The sequence below is a fragment of the Zosterops lateralis genome (assembly GCF_965231275.1).
Source record: "Zosterops lateralis genome assembly, chromosome: 1".
NCBI lineage: Eukaryota > Metazoa > Chordata > Aves > Passeriformes > Zosteropidae > Zosterops > Zosterops lateralis.
This window is the reverse complement of record NC_139762.1, coordinates 28,437,782-28,462,995: the sequence shown is the minus strand read 5'-3', so window position 1 is coordinate 28,462,995 and position 25,214 is coordinate 28,437,782. Positions and strand designations below refer to the sequence as shown.

At 36.8% G+C, this 25,214-nt stretch overlaps 1 protein-coding gene across 1 annotated transcript in view; it reads left to right on the top strand.

Annotated features, from left to right (window-relative positions):
• Positions 1 to 10,305, top strand: part of THSD7A (thrombospondin type 1 domain containing 7A) — a 282,091-nt gene extending 271,786 nt beyond the window's left edge. The window contains exons 26-29 of the mRNA XM_083855180.1: positions 468 to 550; positions 887 to 1,097; positions 4,493 to 4,580; positions 6,230 to 10,305. Of these exons, the coding sequence (XP_083711306.1) occupies positions 468 to 550; positions 887 to 1,097; positions 4,493 to 4,580; positions 6,230 to 6,314 (467 nt within the window). The 3' untranslated portion in view covers positions 6,315 to 10,305. The remainder of the gene's footprint in view (positions 1 to 467; positions 551 to 886; positions 1,098 to 4,492; positions 4,581 to 6,229) is intronic.
• The last annotated feature ends 14,909 nt before the right edge of the window (positions 10,306 to 25,214 follow it).

The following is a 25,214-nucleotide window of genomic DNA, read 5'->3' as shown; positions in this document are numbered from 1 at the left end:
GTAGCAGCAGAAAACAGGTATCCTTTCATAAACAGGATGAGTAACTTGTTTTCAATTCAACAGAAAAAAAAAAAAAAATAAAGAAAAAGATTTTTATTTCTATTGTGTCCACAGTTTTAATATGTAAGTCATAAGGAGGGCCCTAGAGAACCAAATCTGTTCCCTTGAGTACCACAAAGCATTTAAATTGTTTTTTTAGGCAACCCACCAAAGGAAAATAGGGGAAAACAAAAGGCTCCATTGCCAAATATTAGTTCTCTAAAATGCACATGAAATCAAATACATTTGCTGTATCCTTACTCTACATATAAGAAAATATTTGGTTCCAATTGTCCTTCACCTTGGAATAAATGAAGGACTCTTACATTCAAATTAGCAACAGGATTGTCATCCATGATATACTGCAGCAAGTGATTTCATCAGTGGTGAGGTATTACCATGTGAAAATATGATTTTCTGTCCTACAGGGGGCTGTTTAGTGATGCGCCAACCAGATGCTGACAGGTCATGTAACCCACCGTGCAGCCAACCCCACGCTTACTGCAGTGAGGTATGTGCTACTGCATTGGAGCATAGAATACCCCCAGCAGGCTTCCTACACATCTCTTGATTACAAAGATTATGCCAACAAAAAGTATTTTCAGAGATTTTACTAGTCACAAATTTGTTAAAATCCACCTCACACAATTTTCTACCTTTCAATTAAATGTTCAATAATCTCTGTTGATATGGTATGAACTTGCATAAAAATATATGAAGAGGTACTCTCCAGGCTAGCACTCATCAAAACAGTCTTCTCTTCCAGTCATCCATGTTGTTATGCTTTATAGCTCCCAGAAAACCTTGTTTTTTCTGCTGCACATTATAAAACACTTGTTCTCTACAGACTAGAGCATGCACTTGTGAAGACGGATACACTGAAGTTATGTCCTCTGATGGCACACTCGAGCAGTGCACTCTCATCCCAGTGGTGGTGATCCCCACCATGGAGGACAAAAAGGGAGATGTGAAAACCAGTCGAGCTGTGAACCCTACCCAGCCTTCCAGTAACCAGTCAGGACGAGGAAGGACCTGGTTTCTACAGCCTTTTGGGCCAGGTGAAGTCATGCAGTGAGCAGTTCTTAGTGCTAAGTACTGCTGCAGAGTCTGGCATTTATATTTTTGTATACCAAGGAAGACCAGAAAAACCCTTGACTCTTCATTTAAGAAGGCGAACATGTGCTCTCAGTGAAAACAAAGAGACATAAGTAAACACCTAGGCCTCTCACTACTCCATCAATATATTAGTGAAATCTTATAGCGCAGATTTCCTTTTAGCCATTCTGCCGTTAGAATTCACGGAAACTATTTGAAATGTGACTGTAGAAAGGAGTTTGCTGCAAGGTGCAAGTCAGTATATTAAATTATGATGTCTTAACCAATAATTCTGTTGATGTAGGAATGGAAAGATAGCACTAAAGACCGGAAAGAGTAAAGCTTCTTAAAATTTGCAGCCATAGCATCAATTTTAGGAAAGTAATTGATATAGGCATGCTAATGCTTTTCTGACATATCCATATTTAAACTAACTCATGTTAGTCAAATGCTAACCATATTATTGATATTTAGCATAGGCCTGCTCTAAGTCTTTACAAGCAGCATTTTCTTCTATGATGGACCATGTTCTTTAGAGCTGAGGAAAGACTTATATGCAACAGTGACATAAAATATAGGAGAGTTATTTCATTAAAAAAGTCATAAAGTCCATCATATAATCAGATGTCAGCAAATATTTTCTAGTGCTACTAAATATTTAGATTTTAAAAAACTTTAATTAACAAAATACTTTCACATAAAGAGATATGTTGCTTGTCCAAAGTATTATTAATCTAGAAGAGAGTAAGTGGTTAACATCTTAAGTGTTTCTTAAGTCACATAGGGCTAAATATACTAATGCACTTGTGTATTAGGGTGGTCATTTATTTCTAAAGGGCTTTTGAATGTTTTTAATGGCAGAATTGAAAGCACTATCTTTACTTGCATAATCCATAGGATGTTCCAAGTTGAGATTTATAAAAATGTTTCTAATAAGAAGATTAAAAAATGTTTGGGTTATAAATTAGAAATACTTACGTTAGATCCCATTAGTCCTACTAGTATTTACTATTATTTGTACTTTGGTATTATATTTGATACCTGCAATAAAATGGTCTTTACTCCAAGTACTTTAATCAACAATAAAAAATAGAAAATTAAACTTTTCTGGTCCTCTTTTAAAAACCAGCATCTTACCAAATGTTTTATCATTTACTCATTTTAGTTAAAACTCCTTGAAAGGCAGAGGGTGTGTTGTAGCATGCAGAGTGATAACAATAAGCAAATATCGAACAGTCACCTTCAACAGTTTAGGAGTGTGGACGCTCATGTGAGCTTGGGGAGGGTTTTGGAGCAAGGTACATTTGAGAAACTTCATGAAAACTCACCAGTTTTATGTAATTCGAGTTGGGAAGAAAACATAGCTCAGTTCAGATTATCTCAAATATACTCAATAGAACTAATACTTTATGCAGTGAAGTTATGAGCAAGTGTGAGAGAAAGTGAACATTTTCCAATTGAGATGAGATTTAGGCTTGATTGTTTTGTTTTAGGGTTGGATCTCTATTGGAAAGGTTTGAGTTTACGCTGGCATGATTATTCTTTTCCCCACAGTTTCTAAGCCTAGATATAAAATAGTTCTTTCATTTTCTTCCACAAATTACATTGCATTCCAGAAGGGAAGTTATTAAAAACTGTTCCCTTCAGTTGCCTGGGCTGAGGTATTACCACAAAAAGATGAATCTGGGATGCCAATTCCCTTGCATACTTAGAAATAATCTGTCCAGAGGGAATTCAGAAAGCCTGAGATAGATGTCAGTAGTTGCATAATAGGAATGACCTCATTAACATAGTTCCTTGCTTTGACAAAAACAAATAAATCTGTATACAAGGTATTGCCAGCCTTTTTTCAAGGAGATGTTACTATTTTAAAAGGAGCCAACCTGAAAAAAACTTAAACCTCTTGCATTTACCGATGGAAATAAGCCAAAAAGAGAGGAAACAAACCTATTTAGCAGTACTAAAGTCTGAATTCTTCTCATTGATATTATCATATCATAGGATATGTCAGGTCAAATCTACTGTTCCATTAATCTTTAACGGATCAGTTATTTCAGTTATGGCAGTTATAATCAGTTATAATGTTTCATTAGGCTGATTAAGGTAACGAAGGTAAAATGTTCTGATATTGATTAGTCTTGAACAACTTGTCCACATAACAGCAAGACTTTGCATTGCTACAGACCAGAAAGCCTGAGCTTAACTGCATAGCAATGGAGAGCACTACTGTGTAACCAAGTAAGATTAGTCTAACTTCTATTAATATTATTGTGGAAATAGAAACTGCATTGATGATGTCTTTTAGTTCTGCAGAGCTAATGAGAAGCACTAAGTGTTTGGTCAGAAAAATTTTAGCTGTATTTGCTTACACTGAAAATACCACTTCATGAAATAGAACTTGTACCACTTGAAAACGAAATAATTCAGTTTTATAATGATGATTTTTTTATTATTGTCAAGGAGAGGCAACAAGGCTAGATAACACCCTGGAAAACAATGTTTGCAAAAAAGCCATTTAGAAATTTTTAGAATGAGTTGGATAAAAGTAATGAGTCAAAAAGCATGCACTCACCTTTAGTTGTGACATGATCATTTGGAGGCAGAGCAAAACCCCACAGACAAAGCCACATCATTTTCCTCACAGACATGGGTGCCTGTGAGGCAAGAAGGAAAGTGGTATGTAGGCCTAAACATCCAGGGACAACATGTCCAAAATACAAGCTGCACAGGCTGCACATAAATACAGTCCTTATTAACAACAGACAGTTGCTTTTTCTATGAACATGGTTGTCTTTTTTTGTGTGTATTTTTATTCTGTCAGGAGAGGTTATTTATTACAACAAAGCTTGTATTTAGTAGGGAAAGAAATTTTAAAATTTTACTACTTTATGCAGTTGTAAAAGTTGTGTCTGTGCAGTTAGGAGATGGATGACATGCAGCATGCTAAGGACATTTGCAAACATATAAGTAAATAGGAACAAGAATAAATGTAACAGGCAGATTGCTTTACCAGAGCTAGAATAGGAAGTGATGCTAATGAGTCCCAGGCTGATGCCCTGCCCTCTGATCACACTGATGGATTGCTTGCTACCAGAAGGCCCCAAAACTGAGTTTCTGAGTCTCTCACCTGCTGCCTCTGCCCCAGATCTCAGCTCCAGTTGAATTATCCTGACTTCAACTGAAAAACAGAGCACAAAGAAGTCATTGTTCAATTATTTAACAATATTTACTCTGATTACACTGTAACTGCTAGTGAAGACATTTATTTTGGATTATTAAAGTATTTCTATGCTATATCAGAACTAATAATTCAACAAGACTAACTCAAACATTACTGACTAACATTCATTCCTTTTAGATGGGAGGCTGAAGACCTGGGTTTATGGTGTAGCTGCTGGTGCATTTGTTTTACTCATCTTTATTGTTTCTATGATCTATCTAGCCTGGTGAGTTCTTTAATTATTTATAAGAAAACAGTCCCCTCACAGACTGTAATGAAAATGTTTACATCTGCTGCTGTAGAAACTGCAGGCACTTCTGTGAGCTGCAGTTTTTAATTTGCTGTGTCCTTTTTGTCCAGACTCAGGTTAATAGATTCTGCCGGTACTCTAGATGATGGATCACCACATGCTCTTCTGAGAGTATAAGTACTTACAAATATGGGGTAGCTTAGTGTACAGTTCATTTTTACTCAGTTTATCTCAGTTCTTTTATACAGTGTCCAGAATAATTTTATTGTGTCTGTATCAAAAAATGCTGAGAGAAATAGCAAGAAGGAAATCCAGTAACCAGGCAAATCATATTTTATATTTGACAAGATATAGAGATACAGAACCAGAAAAAATCTGAAAACTTTCTCATCTTTTTAATACGTGAAATAATACTTTTTTGAATAAGCCACCTTTGAGAATGTGCTCCCTGAGGTTTTCTAGGTCCTGTCTGGAATTTCTGATGCAGATGACATTACAGGTGAAAGGTGAGGGAAGTATCATCATATACATCAGGCTCTTGGCTGTGCTGCATTAGTAGGCGTTTGGGAGGCTTCTGGGTATGTTTGCCATTCAGTAAATTTTGCCCAAAACCTCACTTCTGCCTAGGTAATATAAAAATTTGTTTGGGTTTTTTTTTGTTTGTTTGTTTGTTTTTGATTGGTTGATTGGTTTGGGTCTTTTCATTTGTTTGTTTGATTGGGGTTTTTTGTGGTCTTTTATTTTTGGTAAGTTGGTTGGCTTTTTTGGGGGGTGGGGTTTGAGGAAAAGGAAATCCATTAGCATTCAACAATGCTAGATTATTTGGACTGGAACCTGTGGCTACTGCAAATCATTGTAAAAAAAGGTTTTGTATAAAAGATTCAGATTTGAGCAGCCTAAGTGACACAGCTGAAATAAGATTTTGGACAAGACCAAGGGCGCAAAGGCCTGATTTAAAGAAATACTTACATTACACTGTAAAAGAAGATAAGTACTAAAGCATGGAAAAACATTTATTTTCCTTTGGCCTGGTAATTTTTTTAAAACTATATCAAATGGATTGGAAATACTGCTGGATTAAAAACTAATTCAAGGCTAGACAAGGAATGTTATGGCGAACAGTCATACCTCTGCTGTTAATGAGTGGTTTGATTATAACATTTAGAATTAATTGTAGTCATTCTGACAAGTTTAATGAGATAAAACCTATCAAAAGATGGATCTTTCCTGAGGAAACCCTTGATGTGTCAAGAGCGGTTTAATATTTGAGTCACATAATTTAAAAGAACCTGATTGCAGCTTTGATACCTGACCAAATATTGCGTGGCAGGCTCTGAATTCTTCTGAAAAGTGAGTGATGTTGCAAGAGTACGTGCCAAAAGTTTCATCAAGTCACATCAGCACCATAGCAGCTTTTGTTTCTGAACAGCTGAGCTTTGAATTAGATATTGCTTTGGGTTGATAAGGAGATAATTAGTGATCCCAGTGAAAGTTTTAAGCTTATAGCTTTTATGAACAAACAACTGAATGCATTATCAACATGCTCATCTTTCTTTTAAGACTGACATACATTTTTGTATGTTATTAGTTGCTTTTTCTATTTACAAGTTATCTTATTGTTTCAGCAAAAAGCCAAAGAAGCCCCAGAGAAGGCAGAACAACCGACTGAAACCTTTAACCTTGGCTTATGATGGAGATGCAGACATGTAAAATACAACTTCTCATGGTGACAAATGGAGTCCAAACTATAGGAATGAAATCAGAAAGTGTCCAAAGCCACAGGGATTTTCTATGGAGTGGATTAAGTGTTTTGAATTTTTCTTTTTTATAACTGCACCATAGATAAAGAAGGATGGATTTCACAATGCCTACCGATATTCAAGGTATTATTGCTTTACTATAGACCATCAGCACTGAGAAATCAGGCAGAATCATAACAGACACTGCAGTTGGAGATCTGTGGTGTTTCCTCAGTCTTAGAACTGAGCAGCACTTCTGCCTCCAGAATACTGTAGCTAACATAGTATTAACACTTGGAAGCCCCTGCATCATTAACCAAGTATAATCAGTACGCATGACGAGTTTGTACCAAGCTGTCTATGACTCTTTATATTCAAACATAACATATATACTCAGTTGAACCATATGTATTATTCTATCAGATTATATGTGTGATGAAGAGCATTTTAGTGCTTAGTACAATATTAACTTTTAACTGGGATAAACCCACTGAGCAAGTTCAACAGTTTGCCAGTTGATGATAACTTGTGTTAACCTGCGTCTAAGAGGGCAAAATTCTTGCAAAATTCTGTCCTGTTACCACTCCAAATTATAAAGGCCTCATGTGTACATCCAGAAAGGAGGCATTCTCAGATTCACTGTTTTCTAGTGGTTGGTGTCTGGAAAAAAATACCTGCTGTATATGTTACAATACGTTTCTACTTTCTCTAACTCAAACTGTTGCCTGCATCTTTTTTGCTACATGTAAGGCAAATTTTTGCACTATATTAGTGCAGCATGATATGCACTTAACTAGTATTGCCATAGAAACTGCCTCTTTTCAGAAAAAAATAATGATGTATCTTGTGCAAGGAGTGTCAAGTAGACAGGTCTTGAATCCTGAAGAGAGTAGTGTTCAGTTTGGACTGTGACGGGATGGAATCAGCTGCAACGTTTGCTGTACAGACACCGTTCCTCATCACAGCAGCCATTTGTACTCAACACCATGGCAGTAATACAAGTGTCTAGTTTCTTGCCCCATCTACCTATACTGGTATAGATTGTCCTGCTGGTTTCTAATTGTACCTTGAAGGCTGTTTATGACTAGATTTTTTATATTTGTTAACTTTGTTAGAAAAAAAAAAGAAAAGAAAAGTGGTTGCCCTGTAATCCTGAGTGACATACTTCTTGTCTAAAAAGGTGTTCTGATTGTTCAACTAAATAAAATGGTTTTAATTTTCTTTCCTTCTGTTAATGAGAGCTTTTTCACTGTTACTGGCAGTGCAATACTCAGAGATGTTTTGTCTTTTCTAATTACAATAATTCAATAGACTATTTTAATTATTCAGTTAAACTCCTGAGTGTACTGGCAAGTAAACAATAAGATCAATACTTCTGCCATTTTAATACTCATGACTTTTTAAAAAACTCTGACAGTATGAAAATTCACTGTTAACTCTTCCATGCTTATGGCTTTTCAGTGTTAGGCTTCCAACCTGAAGCTCATTGACTTGCACTCATGTGACATGGCTGTTACGGGTGTGATCCATGACCTGAGAAGGGTAATTCTCCTCAAATGGCTTCTGTGTGCAGCCTGTACATACAAGTGACTGTGCCACTACTAAGCAATACAAAACTTTATCGGGCAACCTCTCAAAAATAATTGTTACATAAATTTCAATATTAGGTTCTCAGGTCTTTTTTATAACCTAAACCACTTTTGCCTACTCATCACTCTATTTACTCAAGAAGCACCAGTTTTTGCACACTGAATGAAACTAGCTTTGCAAACTTTGGCCCAGATCCACTGATATCAATGACAAGACTCTCATGGACATCAATGGGAAATACCAGTTCTTAGAAATAAACACCTTTTTTCTGTGTAGAATAATTCTTGAAACCAATGAGCATTTTGTGGATATTCAAGAGAGATTATGGTCCTACTTTAACTTAGCTGCCATATTATCAGTGTGGTGTTACTGCATCAAGAAAATTACCTTCATCCTACTGTGTAGTGTTCCCCAAATGGGAATAATGAGCAGGGGTACAATGGTAACAATCTTTGGTGCATATTTAAGTTCTCATTTTATAACTTGATCCAGCTGAAGCTGGTGAAGTTTTGTGCCCCCCTGCCACAGCAGTGGTTCATTTATATATGTGTTTCAGGACTGGAATATTCAGTCTTACATCACCTTGTAAAGATCCATTGCAAAAATACAAATCTTGATAATTTTAATTTTCAGCATTCTTGAGTAGAAAACAAGAAAAACCTGGTAGGTTCCTCTTTTGTCAGACATGCAAAACAAACCATGGAAAAATTATAAAGTAATAAAGAACCATAACTACGTGTGGAAACAGATTTTAATAATGATTTCTGTTCTTTTAAAAGTCTGATTCTGTGTTGTCGAGTAGTTTTGGACCAAGCAGGCATTGAGGGAACAGGGTTTCTTTCATTGGCAACGAGTCATCTTTATTTATGACACTGGCTGGTCTTAGCAGGAGCTGTTGCCTAGTTCCTGCCTTGAAGAATTTTATGTCCTAAATTTAAGCATTTAATAACTTGAAGTTAAAGGTATGACATCTCCTTTTTCTTACCATATTAAATGGATAAACAGAGATAGGAGGGTTTTTAAAGTATGTTTGGCCTTTGCAATCCATGCAAGTATTTTAGTATATGTTGCATTTTATATCTGATCAGTGAATATCTGGTGCACATCTGCATCATACTAGTGCTGCATTTAAAATCTAGAGTGCGTTTTTATTGTTATTTTTTCTATGAACAAAGTGCATGGAAATTTGAAGCCAGAATGGCTTCCCTCATTATCAAGAAAAAAATACTAGGCTGTAAAGAGGGCTGAAATTCTATGTAAATCTAAATGTTGCAAAGGTGACTAAGCCCTCCAGCATTGAAACAGAAATAAATAATATGTGAATTATCAATATAGAATGAAAAGCAATTTGCTTTAAAAATCAGAGTGCTTCTACAAATCCAGTGCCTAAAGCAGCCACTACTGTAGATTATTAGTTTGTGAAAGTAATGTTTCCAGTGATCAAATAAACCATTCAGAAAATAGCAAAGTAGATATTTTCCTGTTGATGTGGTGGTTTATATTTTCCTTTTTAAAACTGTAGTTTCTAGCTTACTGTGTCTGCTTTGAGTCCTGGAGCAGTTCCTTTTTGAAGCTTTGATGCAACTGCACAAGCCTGTTTATATTTGGTATAAAGCATCAATTTTGAAACCCCCTTCCTCCTGCCAAAATGTAATAAAGTTCTTTTTCCAATCTTACAATTTGAAGAGACCAATTTAAAAACTATGTGTAAATCACTGTAAAATATACCTTGAATTAAATGGAAATCTGTCTTTTTACCTTTATGTAAATTGTTAAGAGTTAAGAGTTTATTTTGCCTAACTTAATTTACTTGAATATTTATTTTGTAGAATGAGGAGGCAGCTGTCTGAGGAATGTTTACCTTTCTTTTTTTTTGATTAATGTTAATTTGTAAATTGTGTAATGCATTTTTATTTTTTAAATTATGTATATTTCTTTTTTAATGCACAAAATGTTTACTTACAACTACTACTGCAAATTTGTGTATATTGTCACTAAGCTTTATTCAGTTAATACAGATGATGTGAAAATGTAACAAGTCTTACATTTTCATCTGGGTTATTTTTACATAACTGATGTATTGCTGACAATAAATATAAACACAAAATCATTTGATGTGGGTTTTTTTGTTTGGGTTTTTTTTTTTGGGTTTTTTTGGGTTTTTTTTTAATTAAGGTAGTATACTATGCTGGGATAGAATAACAATAAAAACTAGGTCCCAAAACTATAACCACCTTTTAAATAGTCTCTTCTTTTTTCTGAAAGCCATTAGCAAATATATTCTTGTTTAAAAATTAGTCTTTCTATTTAAAAATAAAAATACTTTCTGATGCTATGGTAACAATCAAGTCTGTTGCTACAGTCGTAATTGACTTGGAAATTTACAAAACATATTTAGTCAATTGATAAATATCCAATAAATGATATAAAAATTAAAGCATTTTCTTCTTTGCCATTTTTATATCGGAAAAAAACAACCCTTCTGTAGAGAATAAGAGGTTCAATCAACATCTCACTAAAAGACATCTATTCACTTCAAGTGAAGCTGAATGTGGAACAGTCCCTAGACAAAAAGAAAAAGAAAAAAAGAAGTCATTTTGCACTTTTTCATAATTGCTTATATTTGATCTCTGTGCTCTCCAAAACTCAATTTTTTTCATGTCCAGCTCTGCTGTGTAATTTACACACTGTATCATGGGGGGGTTTTCCTGTTTCAGTAGTTATTACCTCCCCAGTAACCTTTCAAAGCCAACCCTAAAAGACTTAAACACAATTTTGAGAGCACACAACTCTGATTTTCGAGGCATTTTGGGATTTTCACAAGTAACTCCTACCTACATTTTCTCCTGCTGGAATCCACAAAAACACCACAGAAGCATTGGTCTTGAATTCCCACCTACAACCTAATAGAGGAATAGAGGAATTTTTAAGTCATTTAAATGTGCTTAATTCAATACAGGCAAAATTTTGAAGGTAGTTAAAAAAAATCAGAGAGAAGAAAATTTAAATTCTCATTTAAATTTATAGAATTACCTGTGGTATACTAGTGAAGATGATAGAGTCTTCATATTCATTAAAGAAAATATGGTAGGACTTTAACAACTGTTTGCAAGACTTTTAGATTAATGGGAAAGGGTAATCTTTATTTTAAAAAAGAATCCCAAAACATTACAGGAGAATATGATTTTCTAGTACAAGTGTGATGAAAGGACATGAAGTGAGAAGTAAATTAGGAGACCTAGATAAACTTTGTAAATGTTTCAGCTGTCTAGTAATGTGAAAACCTACAATATTGGAGAATCCAAAAAACCTAGAAAACTATCCTGCTGAAATGGTAGTGAGCTTGAGCAGCCATTCAGGATCTGCTTGGCATCACTATCAGTTTACCTACAGATAATGTTATCTCCAAATCTGCCGATTGTTATTTTGATGCAAGAAAGCTGGCTGTCTATCCAAAAGCAGATAATGACCAGGCAGGTGAACAGACTGGTTCACAGCTAATTTTTTGGGGGCGGGGACGGGGTTGAGTGTGTGTCTCTTAGTCTCTGCTTGCCCATTCATTTATTTTTTGGCAGAGGTTGAGTGTGTGTAATTTTGCTTACCTTCATTTGGGCAGTGCCCCTGGCTGTGGAGGGCATTTCCTGTGGTAACATTCTGGTGAAGCATCTCTACATGCTTTTGTAAACAGGCATCTTTTCTAAGTCCTGCTTAAACAGAAGAGGTGGAAGGCTTACTTCAAGGCTCACCTTAAATGACTTTGGGCATGTGCCATTCCTCTTTCTGCTGTCATACAGCTCTGCTCTGGGACAGGACTGAGCCTCCTGAGAGCACTGCAGTGTCAGGGTGGAGGCTGCTAACACCAACCTGTGGCTATATCCACACGTGGCTCTGCTGGACACTGACCCTTCCAGCCTGAAGCATAATCCATTTCTGGTGTTGATAGTCTGACTTGCCTTGGCAAGTTATGCTGTTGGATACTGGCTAATCCTGCTTGTCCTGGTTTGGTTAGGTAACAGCTCTGCTGAAAAGGGGGTGTGTGGACAGCATGCTGACCACAGCCCACTGCAGACTGTGGCCCTAAGAGAGGCAGCTGCACACAGGACCAGAGCTCCAAGGAGGTCATTATTCCCACCAACTTCCCCAGCCTTCTTAAGGCTCTCCTGGGAGACCCAGTACTAGTTTGGACCCCCTTTAGGCAAATGAAAAGTCCTTTGATTTGTCACTATGGGGAAGAAAAAACTTAGCCGCAGGATAATCCATGATCCTAGTCCTTGTTGTTTGCCATTTTCAAAGAAATCTCATTTCAAACTTATTTAATTATCATTATGGGTTGATGTATCTAAAAATCCTGGTCTTTTCAAAGAAAATAAGATTTGGCACTTGTCCATTTATAGATGAGGGGTTAGAGGCTCCCACATATGTTTTAATATTTTGTGGATTTTATTCAGAACCTAGCCATTAAATTTATTAGAATTATATTCTGAAATTGAAATTTTAAAATTAATGAGGTTTTCTTTTATTTTCAAAAATACCCTTCATATTGTCTTATAGTTCTTTGAAATGGTGGAAAATTTTTTCTCAGTTTTGTTTAACTTACAAATAAAAAAATGTTTCGATCACAATTTCAGTGTTGCATTTCAAAACAAATATATTTTTTTCCTTCTCTGAATAATTATAACTAGAAAGAAAACCCTCTTTCTTACATATACATGTCAAAATATGACTTAATTCTCAGCTTCTTAACTTTTCCCAGTGCTGCTCATTAAGATATCTATATGGAGATAGCAATATGATTTGAGCCTGTGACCAGAATTTAGTTAACAGTTCTGTTACATTCAGTTTGTTGGTGGACCAGTACTGACAAATTATTTTTAATACACTGCCTAATGAAGTCCTACAAACCCTCTCCGAGCTGAACCCAAACTAATTTACACAACTTGTGTCATGTGAAAACTGTGAAATTTTCATATAAGACAGAGGGTTACATATTGTGTCTTGCTCTCATACTCAAACTGAATTCCCTTAGCAGATTTCTTCCTGTGTCCCCATTGTGTCTTGGTGCTTGACACAAATGCCAAATTTCAGCCTTATGTGGAACTTTTCTGATTTGCACTGACTGTTATCATAGCCTTAATTCTCTTTTGATGTGTCTTCTCACTCTTAAGATTGCAGTGAGACAACAATAGTTGCCAGTTGACAACTTACAAGTACACGAAGACACACTGTCAAAGGTAAAAAATATGCATATGGAAAATGTGAATTTTGAGGCTGAAGGAATTTTTTCCTCTCTTCCTGCAACTAAAGGTGCAAGTACGTATTTAGAAACCTCAAAAATACTTAATTCTACATATTTTAATCATGCCATTTATTGTTGTTACTTTACATTTTTCTCTACTGTTCCCTTTTTATACTCATTTTGTGTAAATTTTAATTGTAAAATCAGAGTAAAGGCTCTCTCCTCTGTATGTACAATCATAGAAGGGAGAAGACTCTCTTTGAAATAATGATTGTGATATGACAATAAACAATCATTAACACAAGCTCGAATTCACAGTATCTGTTATTTTTCCAAGAATTCTGGGGTGAAACCTTGGTGTACTAGTTTGGAAATATTCTCAGGCTATAATGTCCTTAAAGAGTGAATCACCACAGGAATCAATCAAAATCCCTATTCCATGAGCAGTTCCATGGCAGGAGGTTACTCACATTTCCTGTTTTGGAGTGTTATTTTAAATACACGTGGTTGTTCTGATTTCAGTTACTTTATCTATAAGCTATACCAACAACTTAAAGTCATGTAGTACAGATAATCTTGAGATATATTTTAAAAAGTTTCTAAGAGGTGTCTAGCATCATCCATATGCTAACAGAGCTGTGTTCAGGTAGGTAGGCAAGGTCAGGAGTGACATCTCCATACAGGTAACTTTCCATTTTGGGTCTCATTTTCAGCTTTGATATTCCACAAAATGAAATTGTCACAATTTAATTTGATTTGCACTGATATAATAGAGATTAAAACAGCCCATGTACTCAGGACTGAGGAAAATTACTTCTCAACCACAGGTCTGCTCCTTTTCAGCCAGAGGGCTGTATAACCTCCATGTAACCTCCAATTTGGTTATTAGTCCCCAAAACATAAACTAACAGTTATTAATAAAGGCCCTGTGACCTACTAGCAAAGAACCAATTTTCCATACAGAGTCTGACTCCCAAGATAATCTGAAAAACTGCTGGAAATTAGGTTCCATTGATTCAGTCTTACCTGTTTCTAACAGAATTATGTTGGTGTCTTCCTCACTGCTTTGTTCTTCAGTCTTCAGAATGAAGAGTTCTCTAGCTCCATTTTGTGAGAGGAAATTGGTGACACCAGGATTCACTCAGCCGAGGAAAGAAAAAAATAATTAGCTGGCAGTTTTGTGACTGCCTGAAGTTGGATTTAATGAACTGCAGCAAAAGCTTTCTGCAACATTAGAACAGCAGCTGGAGCTAAATGCTACATTTCTGTCTTAAATGGCCTTCACTTACAAGTTGATGAGCAAAACATTAGTAGCAGTCATTTGTTCAGTTTTATAGAAATATAAAAGGAAGGTTTGCAGCACAAGTGAGAAGTTAATCATCAATCTCAAACTGACTCCCCGATCCCATTGCAGAATTGCAGTGCTGAAGAAGCCAGGGCAGAAGTCTAATGGCCTCAAGACTGTAAATGGGCTCCTTCAGAAAGGCAAAACATTATTTACATTAAAAATTGCCATACTCCATCTCTCTAACTGCATTCACTTTGAAATGAGGTGGTGCTGCAGGTGACAAGACTTTTCATCTGCCACCTTAGATCAATGAAATGGCAGTACAGGATGTTTCTCCAGAATACTTCATGGATCTCATCAAAACGCCATGCCATAAAATATTAAAAATTGTCTTTATGTTTAACAAATTCTTATGAGCTATGAAGCCGTCTGCTATTATTTAAAGATTTATATACTAATAATAACACTATAGAGATTATAAGAAAATAATAAAAGTGATAATAACATTTATTATTACTCAATTTACATTGTTTAAACTTTTTATGTTCTATTTAAGCAGTTGTCAATGAGCATACAAAACATCTTGGGCAGTCTCTGCTTAACTGTATTGAATTAGATGTATAACATGAAATCACATATGCAACAGAATCAGGAGGGTTGTTGGTTTGCTGGTTTTTTTGGTTTTGGTTTGGGGTTTTTTGTTTAGTTTGGTTTGGTTAGGGTTTTTTTGTTTGTTTGTTTTGAGTAGGACAATTAATTGTATTTTTTTAATTGTAGGACAATTTTTAAAAAGTACATTAAATTTCTTCTAAAGAGGGAAAAATATTACTTTAAAGGGTTCTCCAAATCTCTGTATTCAAATTGCTTTTCACAAAAGCTTCCCAGATCTATCATTTACCATACAATTCCTAAGGACAAGAAAGTTCATTGTGGTGTCAGTTTCTCTGTGGAGAGTTTGCACAATCAATTGCTTGTGCATGTCTTCAAATTCTCAGGGCTTTTTTTGTTTGGTTGGCTGTTTTTTGGTTTTTGTTTGTTTGTTTGTGGTTTTTGGGGTTTTGGGGGGTTTTGTTGATTGGGTTTTTTTAGTGGGGGTGTTTTGGTGTGTTGCTTGGTTGGTTTGGATTTTTTGTTTGTTTGTCTGTGGGGGTTTTTGTTTGGTTGGTTTAATTTTGGGGTTTTCTTGTTTTGCAGGTGGGTTTTTTGTTAGTTTTTTGTTGTTGTTTTTTTTTGTGTTTTTTGTTTGTTTGTTTGTTTGTTTTGTGTTTTTGTGGTTTTTTTTGTGGGTTTTTGGGTTTTTTTGTTTGTTTTGGGGTTCTTTTGGGTGTGAGAGAGAGCAGAATCTTTCCCTTTCTTCTTTTTCTCAACATTGTACATATTTGACTGTCAGACACATGTATTTACATACATGTGTTTTTATTTTCTCATGTTCTGGAAATCTTAAGTCTTTTAACCCAGGTGAACTAGTTGCTAAGAGCATCAACAGAGGAGAGCAAGTTGGAGTAGCAGGAAGGGTACCACATGTCTACATTTAATTTATCTTTGGACAGTAGAACCATAGTTTTATAAAGGTAGCAGTAAGAAGCAGTTTTTCTGTGCAGAAGAGTGTTTAAGACTCTAACAGGATGATTGCAGACCTAGAGCTGGACAAAACTGGTTTAGGAATTAACAAAGTAGTGTCTAACATAGACAAAAGACATCACATGTAGTAAATCTGGTGTAATATGAAACAGACCAATGCAGACAGAGCAAAGGTGTAAGAGGGTTTTGGCAAAAAAGTGGCCCCAAATTAATCCTAGAGTGAGGATTACCACAAAAATCACATTCCTCATGCTCCAGAGGCTGGCAGTTCACTAACACCCCACCACTGCCACCAGTATGAAACCCCACCAATCTCAGCACCCAGAGGAGCAGTGGAGACATCAGACACTGGGAGGTAAGCAATAGGAGGTGGATGTATAAACATTTTTACTGCATTAACCTTCTTTTTTAAACAGTTGGATCTGGACTAGTAATGGTTAGAGGGCTTCACTTTCACTTATGCTAATAATTTTTTACCTTTACTTATATAAGCAAGAAAGATTTTGAGTGCAATGACTCTGTAGCAGCAGAGAGAATTTGGGGCAGATGGATGAAAAAAAGAATAGATTACTTTTTGAGTTATATGAATAGAGATACACTAATCTTCTCTTGGTACATCAAGTTTTGAAAAGGAAAGAGAAAACCTTGAAAGCTAGATACATTCTGGCTTCAAATCATTAGAAAAATGTGTAGAAATGAAAGAAATGGTTGTCATTACCTTAGAGGCATTTCTTGCTATTTTTAATGAAGAAACTCAAGCCAGTTTTGTAGGATAGTTTGATTTAGAACAGAAGCAAATACCCTAAATTTACTAAAACTGCACTATGTGCAAAGAAATGTGATTAAAGAATCAACAATAATAATTTTTATACAAAAAATATAAGGATTTATGAGCATGAATAAGACTTTTATCTGAACCATAGTGGCAGAAGTTGTATCACAAGGGTGCACTAATTTTGTCACCTAATATACCAATGAGCTAGAAAACTGTTCAATGCGGGCAGACATCTGGTTAATGTAAAAAAATACTGACTGAGCAGACATGGTATAGAAGCCTGTGGGCTAGTTACGGAAAATATTAAAACTATGAGCAACTGGAACAAAAAAGTGCCTGAAGTGAACTAAAGTATAGCTAGAATTAACTGCAAAACCTTACAAGATAGCAGCAGAGGAACAAAGAAAAGCAAGGGAAAATATGTCATAAAGCAACAAGGCACAGCAAAATCTGATATGATCAAAGACATGACAAAGCATGTGCTGTGAGGCTTCCTCAAGAGCAGAGTAGAATTATTTCAAAATATCTTACATTTGTGATAGTTAATAGACAAATAGTGCCTTTAACTACAGCTCAGCAGATGACCGGTGAAGACGGGGCAGAATAAGCAAAGAATTGCTCAGCAGTAGTACAACATCTTATAAAACAACTTACTAGTAAAAGATATTACTGAGTGGAAAATTTGAAACTAATCTTTAAAGATTAATTAAAGAATACAAAGTTTTCACAGCACCCTGGTGGGCTTTTTTTTTTTTTTTTTTTTTGCATTTACACTCTCAAGCCAAGTATTATTTGTGCCAGGACACCCTAAGCCAGCAGTTGTCCACCAGTCACTCTATCTGGCAGATTTGGTGGCTTTAACTTTTATCATGGGGACCAATTTGGTTTTGAAGTTGCGTCATCTCTTAGTATCTACTGCCCTTCTGGTTCCAGGGTGGTAGGTTAGGAGCAGATCTGGGGTATGGTCTACAGCAGGTCCATTGCCATGAATCATAAAGGACAAGAAGCAGGGGAGCTGGTCAGTCTTCATTTCCTCAGAGTGTGACTGTTCCTGAGCACCAAGGATCACAGTGCACAGGGAAGCACCTGAAACATGCCCACCAACCCCACAGGGTTGAAGAGTGAGGAACAAGATTCTTATGAAAGGAGGATTTGAAGGAATGCAAATGTCATAATGAGGGGAAATAGGAACAGTCTAAAATTCTAGCACATTCAGATATTCAGTGTTCCTTCAGAATAAGGCAAGAAAAATGTGTAACTCAAGTATATGTAGGCAAAAACATACTTTGATATATGGTCTGATATATGACCTTGAAGAACGTTTGGGCCAATTTCAGCTCCAATATTCATGATTCTTACAATTAAAGCATACCCTCTCCAGGCAGTAGAGAAAAGAAAGCAGTAGAAGTCCCATCTGGCAAAGTATTCAAAACAAACTGCCTACAGCAGTGGAACATCAGCAGAGACAAACAATCCTGCTGGCCAGAGAGGACACCCAGCTCCCTTCCATTAGGGAGGCCAGATGTTCTAGGGTGGCACCTTTGCAAACCTTGGTATTATGACAAGTTGTTTTGCTTGCTTATAATTTCATTGATCTTTATGCCATTTAATATTGTTTTGAAGCTTTAGCTAAAATTGGATACCATATATTGACTTTCTAATTTAAAAAAAAAACAAACTGACAGTCATTAGGTAAAAATGCCTTACCTTTTCAGATATAAGCCCTTACCTTCATCTACAAGCATGATTCAAATTTTCTGTAGACTTTAGTGATGTAATTGCACCTGGATGTCTTCTTTAGCAAAACAAATATCTATTCCATAATCTTTCAACAGCAAACAGTCAGGTTTCTGTTTCTTCTCCACAAAAAAATCATTGTATTGCTGCAAGATGAAATAGCTCGACTACCAGGTTTGGTTTCAGCCCCCTACCCCCTATAACCAGAGCCTGCATGACTTCCCAAAACCTTCTTTAACACTCATGATTCTCATGCACTGGACTCCCAGACAAAGTACCTCGAGGTAAAATTATGTCTGTAGCCATAAAACATGTCCAATGAGTTTTGATTCCCAAAAGTTCCCCTATGGTTTAATGAGAAGAGGGCCAAGGCACAAGGCTTGAGCACCAAGTTCTGTGTATGTGTACAGTGATATGAAGCATAGCTGTGTGAGCCTATGAAAAATAAACCACAACCACAACAGTGGAACAATTTATAAGCAATCATGTTAGGAAAGTGTCGTGGTGCATTTTGGCTTTACCAAATTTCTGCATGCTTCTGTTATTTGTTTTATAATTGTTTGTCCCTTACCCCCATGTTAAACTCTTTTGGTTTTTCCTTAATTATGAGTCCTGTCTATTACCCTGCAACCTGCCCAGAAGCCTGGAAAGTTCTGGTGAGGCTGTGAGGTGATTTGTCAGGTTCTTGGTTTCCCACTCCTTTTTTTTATGTATAGAATTGTTCTCTTGTTCTGGGTCACTCCCCCCTTTTCTGGGATTGGTTCTAGATTGTCCCCTGCCCCTGTCCACACCCCCTGTACTTAAGCTGAGACCCAAGAGGGAAAAGCTCACTTTTACATGGGCCCTCTGGGTGAAATAAAACCTGGATACACCCACGTGGAAATTCTCCTTTATTCCTCACCATCACCACGCTTCAGCCTGAGGCCAAGACCCACAACATCAGAAAGGTGCCAAGCTGTACCTTAAATGTGGATTTGGTGCAAGAGCTGGCTGGGGAAAGCAGCCTGAACACCTGCAGGAAAGGGTAAAAAAATTAGGGAAAAGCAGCAAAGCTTATTTGCATAGCAGAGGACCAGAGCAGCAATACAGCTCTTCTGGAAGTATGTAATAGCAAACGATTCAAAGGATAAAAAAAGTCAGCTTCACTGAACCGGGTATAGAAAGAACTCACTGGTCAGCCTGACTCACCAAACTAGATGAGACATTTAGGTAAACACATAAACTTTATAAAACTTCCTACCACTAAACTCCTTAATTATTGCAATTCCTTCTGTTTCATAAATAAAAGCTGAAAAAAATAATGTCTGGGTACATGACAAAACAACAGAAATTATGAAAGCAATGACAGGTTGTGAGGACCTTAAATGACTCAGGAGATAATTAATAGACACGTGAAATGAAGCAGTACAAGATAAACTTTCCACAGTACCTGCTTTGATCTTACAGCTTACACTAGAAACAGCAGTTCCAGTGAGTTCTGGGTTATGAAGAGCAGAGTGCTGCAGCAGCATTATGAGATTGTACGGCAGCAGCAAGAACAGCTAAACACAGAGAGAGCTCCCACATTTGCATGTTTCTCTTGTCCAATGCTAACAAACTGTTCAAGAAATAATAAAAAACAGAAAGAAATGAGAGTATTCACAGAACATGGGGAAACTGGTGAGAAAACCCACAAGTATCTCCTCCCAGAGGCAGTACCAGAGAATTTCAGATTCATTACAACACAGAGTCCACCAAGAATACTATGGTATCTTGACAACAGTCTAATTTGAAGGCAATAAATGAAGAATTTATTTCAGCTACAAGGGGAGAAATAGAAAAATAATAAGGTCGTAGAGGATCTGACATGTCTGATTTCATATAATCAACTGCAATTCTTCAAAGATTTAAAATTTTAAAAATAAATGAAACATGCTCCTTGGAATATATGTACAGTAACATAACACTCTAATTATCTTTTTTCCTGCTCACTTTTACAGAAAATTTACAGAAAATGTACATTTTGCTATGCACAACACACATTCACACACCACTTGTAAGGGAATGACCATGGCCTGAATGCCAAGAATGGCTCACCCTGCTGCAGTAGTTGGGAATTTCCCAGGCACTGCAGAGATGGAGCCATCACAAGGCCTCTCTGGGCACTGAGGGGGCTTTTGGTGCTGGGTAAAGGAGAGGCAAAGGAGAAGCGCAGCTCTGTTAAGGCCATTTGTGCCATGTGGGCTGTTCTCAGTTCTGAAGAAGAGAAGTCCATGGGCCATCATTAGTGCAGATGTATCCACAAGGGCTCCAGAGGAGGCTGTTAATGACTTAAATACCCAGGGAAGTGCACCTATGCTTCCAGGCGTCACTGTGGTACTTGAGATCCTGCAAAATAGAGAGAGTCTATCAATATTTTCTTAGAGCTCATATATATGTTCTATAGAATTGTTTGACCTTTTAAAAATAATATATTTATACTCCTATGTACTTTTTCAAGTACGTATTGTAAGGAATTGCTTAGTTTCCTTTTAACCAGTTCATTAAAACCAGGTGCCCCCATCTTTTTTACTGCTGTGAAGGTATAACACCAGTTATTAAAATCCCATTGTGTGGACTCCCAATGTTCTTGTCTTAGAAAAACAACAAAGACTCAACAGTTTCCCTTTTCCCTTTAAACATTTTTCCCTTTTCCATTAAAGCCCCCTGTAGTCTGAGGTAAAAGCAATTTAATAAAGCCTTCTTCTGATGTTTACAGCTTTAAAAAGAAGAAAGGATTAACTTCAGAAAAGTTTAACAGAACACTAAAATAAATTGGAGGCATGTTATTTCTGTCACTTTTGTGATGTCCTCTAAACTCTTTCACATGTCATCAGACCAATTAGCCAAATGGAGACCTATCAGTGAAAAAACTGAGCCAGAATGACTTCATTATTTAGCAGGAATAGCACCTTTTCAAACAATACCATCCAACTTTCATTTCAAGAATCAAAGAGGAACTTCAAACATGTTAGATTATCAGCAAAGAACCATAACTGATGGAAAAAAAAGTGATGGACCAACAAAAAAAAAAAAAAAAGATTAATCAAGAGGTGCAAATGAAAGCAATGAATCTTTGGCAGATTTTTTTAGTACAAACATTAGCCTTTGCATGTCAAAACACGAATGACAAAAAACTTCACAACATTTTTCAAGTGCTAATTACCACAAACTTTAGACTTCTGAAAAATTTACTCATAGATTAAAACTGATCTGCTTGTATATATATAAAGTTTTATATATATGTGTGTGTGTCTCTGTGTGTGTGTGTGTATGTGTGTGTTAACTGGAAATATCAGTGTGTTCCATTGTCTTAGTACAAGACCAGGAGGAAGAACAGAGTGTTGCATCAGAAACTTTTCTATGAATATAAAGTGGTTTTAGTTTGTGTATGTCCCACATCCATTGCTAGGGGCCTAGCTCTGGAAATCATACTAATAATACCATAAATAAATGACAAATGGATATAGGAGCAACTGAACACAGGGTACCAGCTATCTGAGCAAGGTACCAGTGAGCCAAGATGTACTTCTAAGCCCAAGATACAAGACAATTTTTGAATGCATAAGGCCTGAACTTGGATATGTGGATGACATTTTCAAAGGACCTCTTTGAGGTCCTGACAGTAACAGCCACATTTTCACTGTTGCAAAAAAACAGAGAGAATACAACACCCAGGAACCCGCAGGAGGTACCCAGATACACAGTGCTCTGCCTTGCACTTTGAGGGGCTGGAAAAAGTAACAACACTCTCTGGATAAGTATTTGTTGAAGTGAAAGACAATTATTAATTTTAAAATTTAATATTATCCATTAAGAGCTCTGCTTGTGTTTATAATTACTTTCCTCTTATCCTACAAATCAAATAACATCTCTCTCAGAAGTGAAAACATATTCACTACCAAGAAAAGTAACATCTCATTTTACTATCAATGCTAAGCACAGTTCAACTCAGAGTGAAACCTCCCAAGACCTAAGGTGGACATATTCAAAGGCATGTACCAAGTTAAAGTGAAGAAAAAGAAGACACCTGTTTTGGAATAAGTCGTCCCTGTGGTGTCCTGGAAAGGTGAATTTTCTAAGTCTAGGCCATTTAAACCCACCCTTTACTAGAGGTTAGACCTAGGAAATTTAATGGTGGGCCTGCAACAGGGACCCATACACAGAAAAATAACTTTGATACCTTGTTTATAAAACCGGGAACTGCTCTATTTTTACATTTGGAGTCTACAATTATTAACACTATTACTAGAGGTTTTGTTACTCTTCCTTCATGCCAATGCTCCTAAACAAAAGAGCTACTCCCAATTCATTCCTCAGTAACAGATGGGTATGAGAGCTCCTGCACTGAACACATGAATAATGAATAAGGCATACTTTTTGGATGAGAACTACACAACTGAAGTGTCTCTACTGTCCTCTGCTTCTTTCTGTGTTGATGTTATTCCTACTTTATTATTGTCCTTTCAAAGGTTTTCTTTGGAGACAACACTGGAATTAAATTACTTTACTACTGACTGACTGCAAAACTGCTGTCAAGTAACCAGTGTCACCAATCTCCCCCACAAACTACATTAAATAGCTTCTAAGATAAACTTTGCCGAGCTGATTTTGTCTAGCAGCGCTGATGCTGAAATGTGCACCAGACTTATATAGGAGGAGAGACGTGTGTTTGGCAATAGGTAATAAAATGAAGAGACAAAGCTCATGGGATTCTAGCCCATGTGAGCTTATATGTTTTAAGGATGAAAAAAGATAGAAAATAATTATGGAAATGAACACATTGGTAATGTCAGTATTTCATATTTCATATTTAGTTATTGGAGGGTCTCATTACCCAAAAAATGTTGAATATTTTATTGAGAAAACACCTTGGTTGGCTCTGAAAAATCTTATCTCTGTATCCATCTTTAGGTGATGAATATTTTGTAAATGGCCTTTTTTTTTTTTTTTTTTCTTTTTTTTTTTTTTTTTTTCCTGGCTAAGGACCCATCTTGCCACCTAGCCACAATACCTGAGTTCTTACAACCCGTCAGCGTTCCTGCGCTTCAGCATCAATGCCAGGCTGTGGGTCTGGCAAGAGCAGGACCAGTGCCTTTGCTGGAACCCCGGGGAACTCTCACTTACTGACACAGGAACTCTCTCTGCTGCTGTAACATGACAATTCTGCACTGGCAACTGTGGTAGGCAAGATGCAAAGATTAAATATATATGTGTGTGTGCGTGTGAGTGTGTATATATATCCATACATAAATTTGTATGTATGTATACATATACACACATATATATACACATATATACATATATATGTATATATACACACATATATGTATGTATGTATGTATGTATGTATGTATGTATGTATGTATATATATGAAGTCAATGGGTATTGAGGAGGGAGGAGATACCAGCTAGCTCTTTCCCGGTGAGAACACTGCCTTTTGGAAAATCGAACAGGACGCAGCGTTGGGTAAATCCTGTACGTTTTAGAACACTGTGAGGTTTTTTCGGGCCGTGCCGGCGCCTCCCGCGCTCCCAGCGCCTGCCTGCAGTAGGCGGGAGTGGCCGCCAGGCGGCGCTGCCGCCCCCGCCGCGCCGTGCGGAAGGCGCGGATCAGAATTCCCGCCGGAAATCCAGGAGCTGTCACCCTTTGGAGATGCACGTCCTGGAAATCCTCCCCAGGTGCTGTCTGTGTAGCAGACGCAGAAATAAAATCAGGGCAATGTGGATAATTAGAGACACCTATTACTGCGCTGGGAAGGTCCCATCAGAGACCAAAACTTCCTTTTTCTGTTCCTGCTCTCATTTGCATCTCTTTGTATAAAGCATTGCAGTATCCACTACAGTACATCTGGCACATCCCTGCTCTGCCAAGGGGTTACCTGGCTTTAGCTGTCACCGCTGCCACTACCCTTTGTGCTGCTTTTTTGCTTATTTAGCACTCCTAGAAATATGGACATGGAGAACTGCATATATCTGATATCAGATATAATTTCAGGCTGAACAGAGGGGTGTAATGACCTCCTTCAAGCTTTTATTCATGCAGCCCTGTGTGCAGTTGTTTCTCTCACTGCCAGCGTCTGCAGCTGAATCATGACACATGTTAAAAATCTAATGAACACACAACAATTTTGAGGAAAATTTCAGTGCTATGAATATGCTTTAAAAAGAAGCTGAAAGTAAAGTGACAGAAGGAAACAATAAAATGGTATTTTCTTATGATTCAAACTATAGTTCATGGCGTTGATGAAGAGCAGGTATAATCACATGCACCAATGAGTAGCTTCTGTAAAGAAATGGAAGAAAGGAATAAGAACCAGAAGTTTAATAAGTTTTTCAAACATTTTGGGGAAATGAAGTCTTAAAAGGCAAAAGTGAATCCTGGGTAAAAAGACCAGTCCTATGAAGGGAGTAGCATTTGTGCAGAAATTAAAATCTGCAGAATAATTTTGTCTCTCTTACTCTCTGAAGAAACTCAACAAAGTGCACAAACAATACAGTAAAGCAGCTTAGATACAACCATTTGCTACAGATATAACAGTGAGGCCTTTCAAAACAAGTGAATTAGTTTCCATTAAATGTCACACCTGTCTTTTGGGTGTTAGGAATGATACAAACGAAACACAATGGCTCCATTATGCACTGA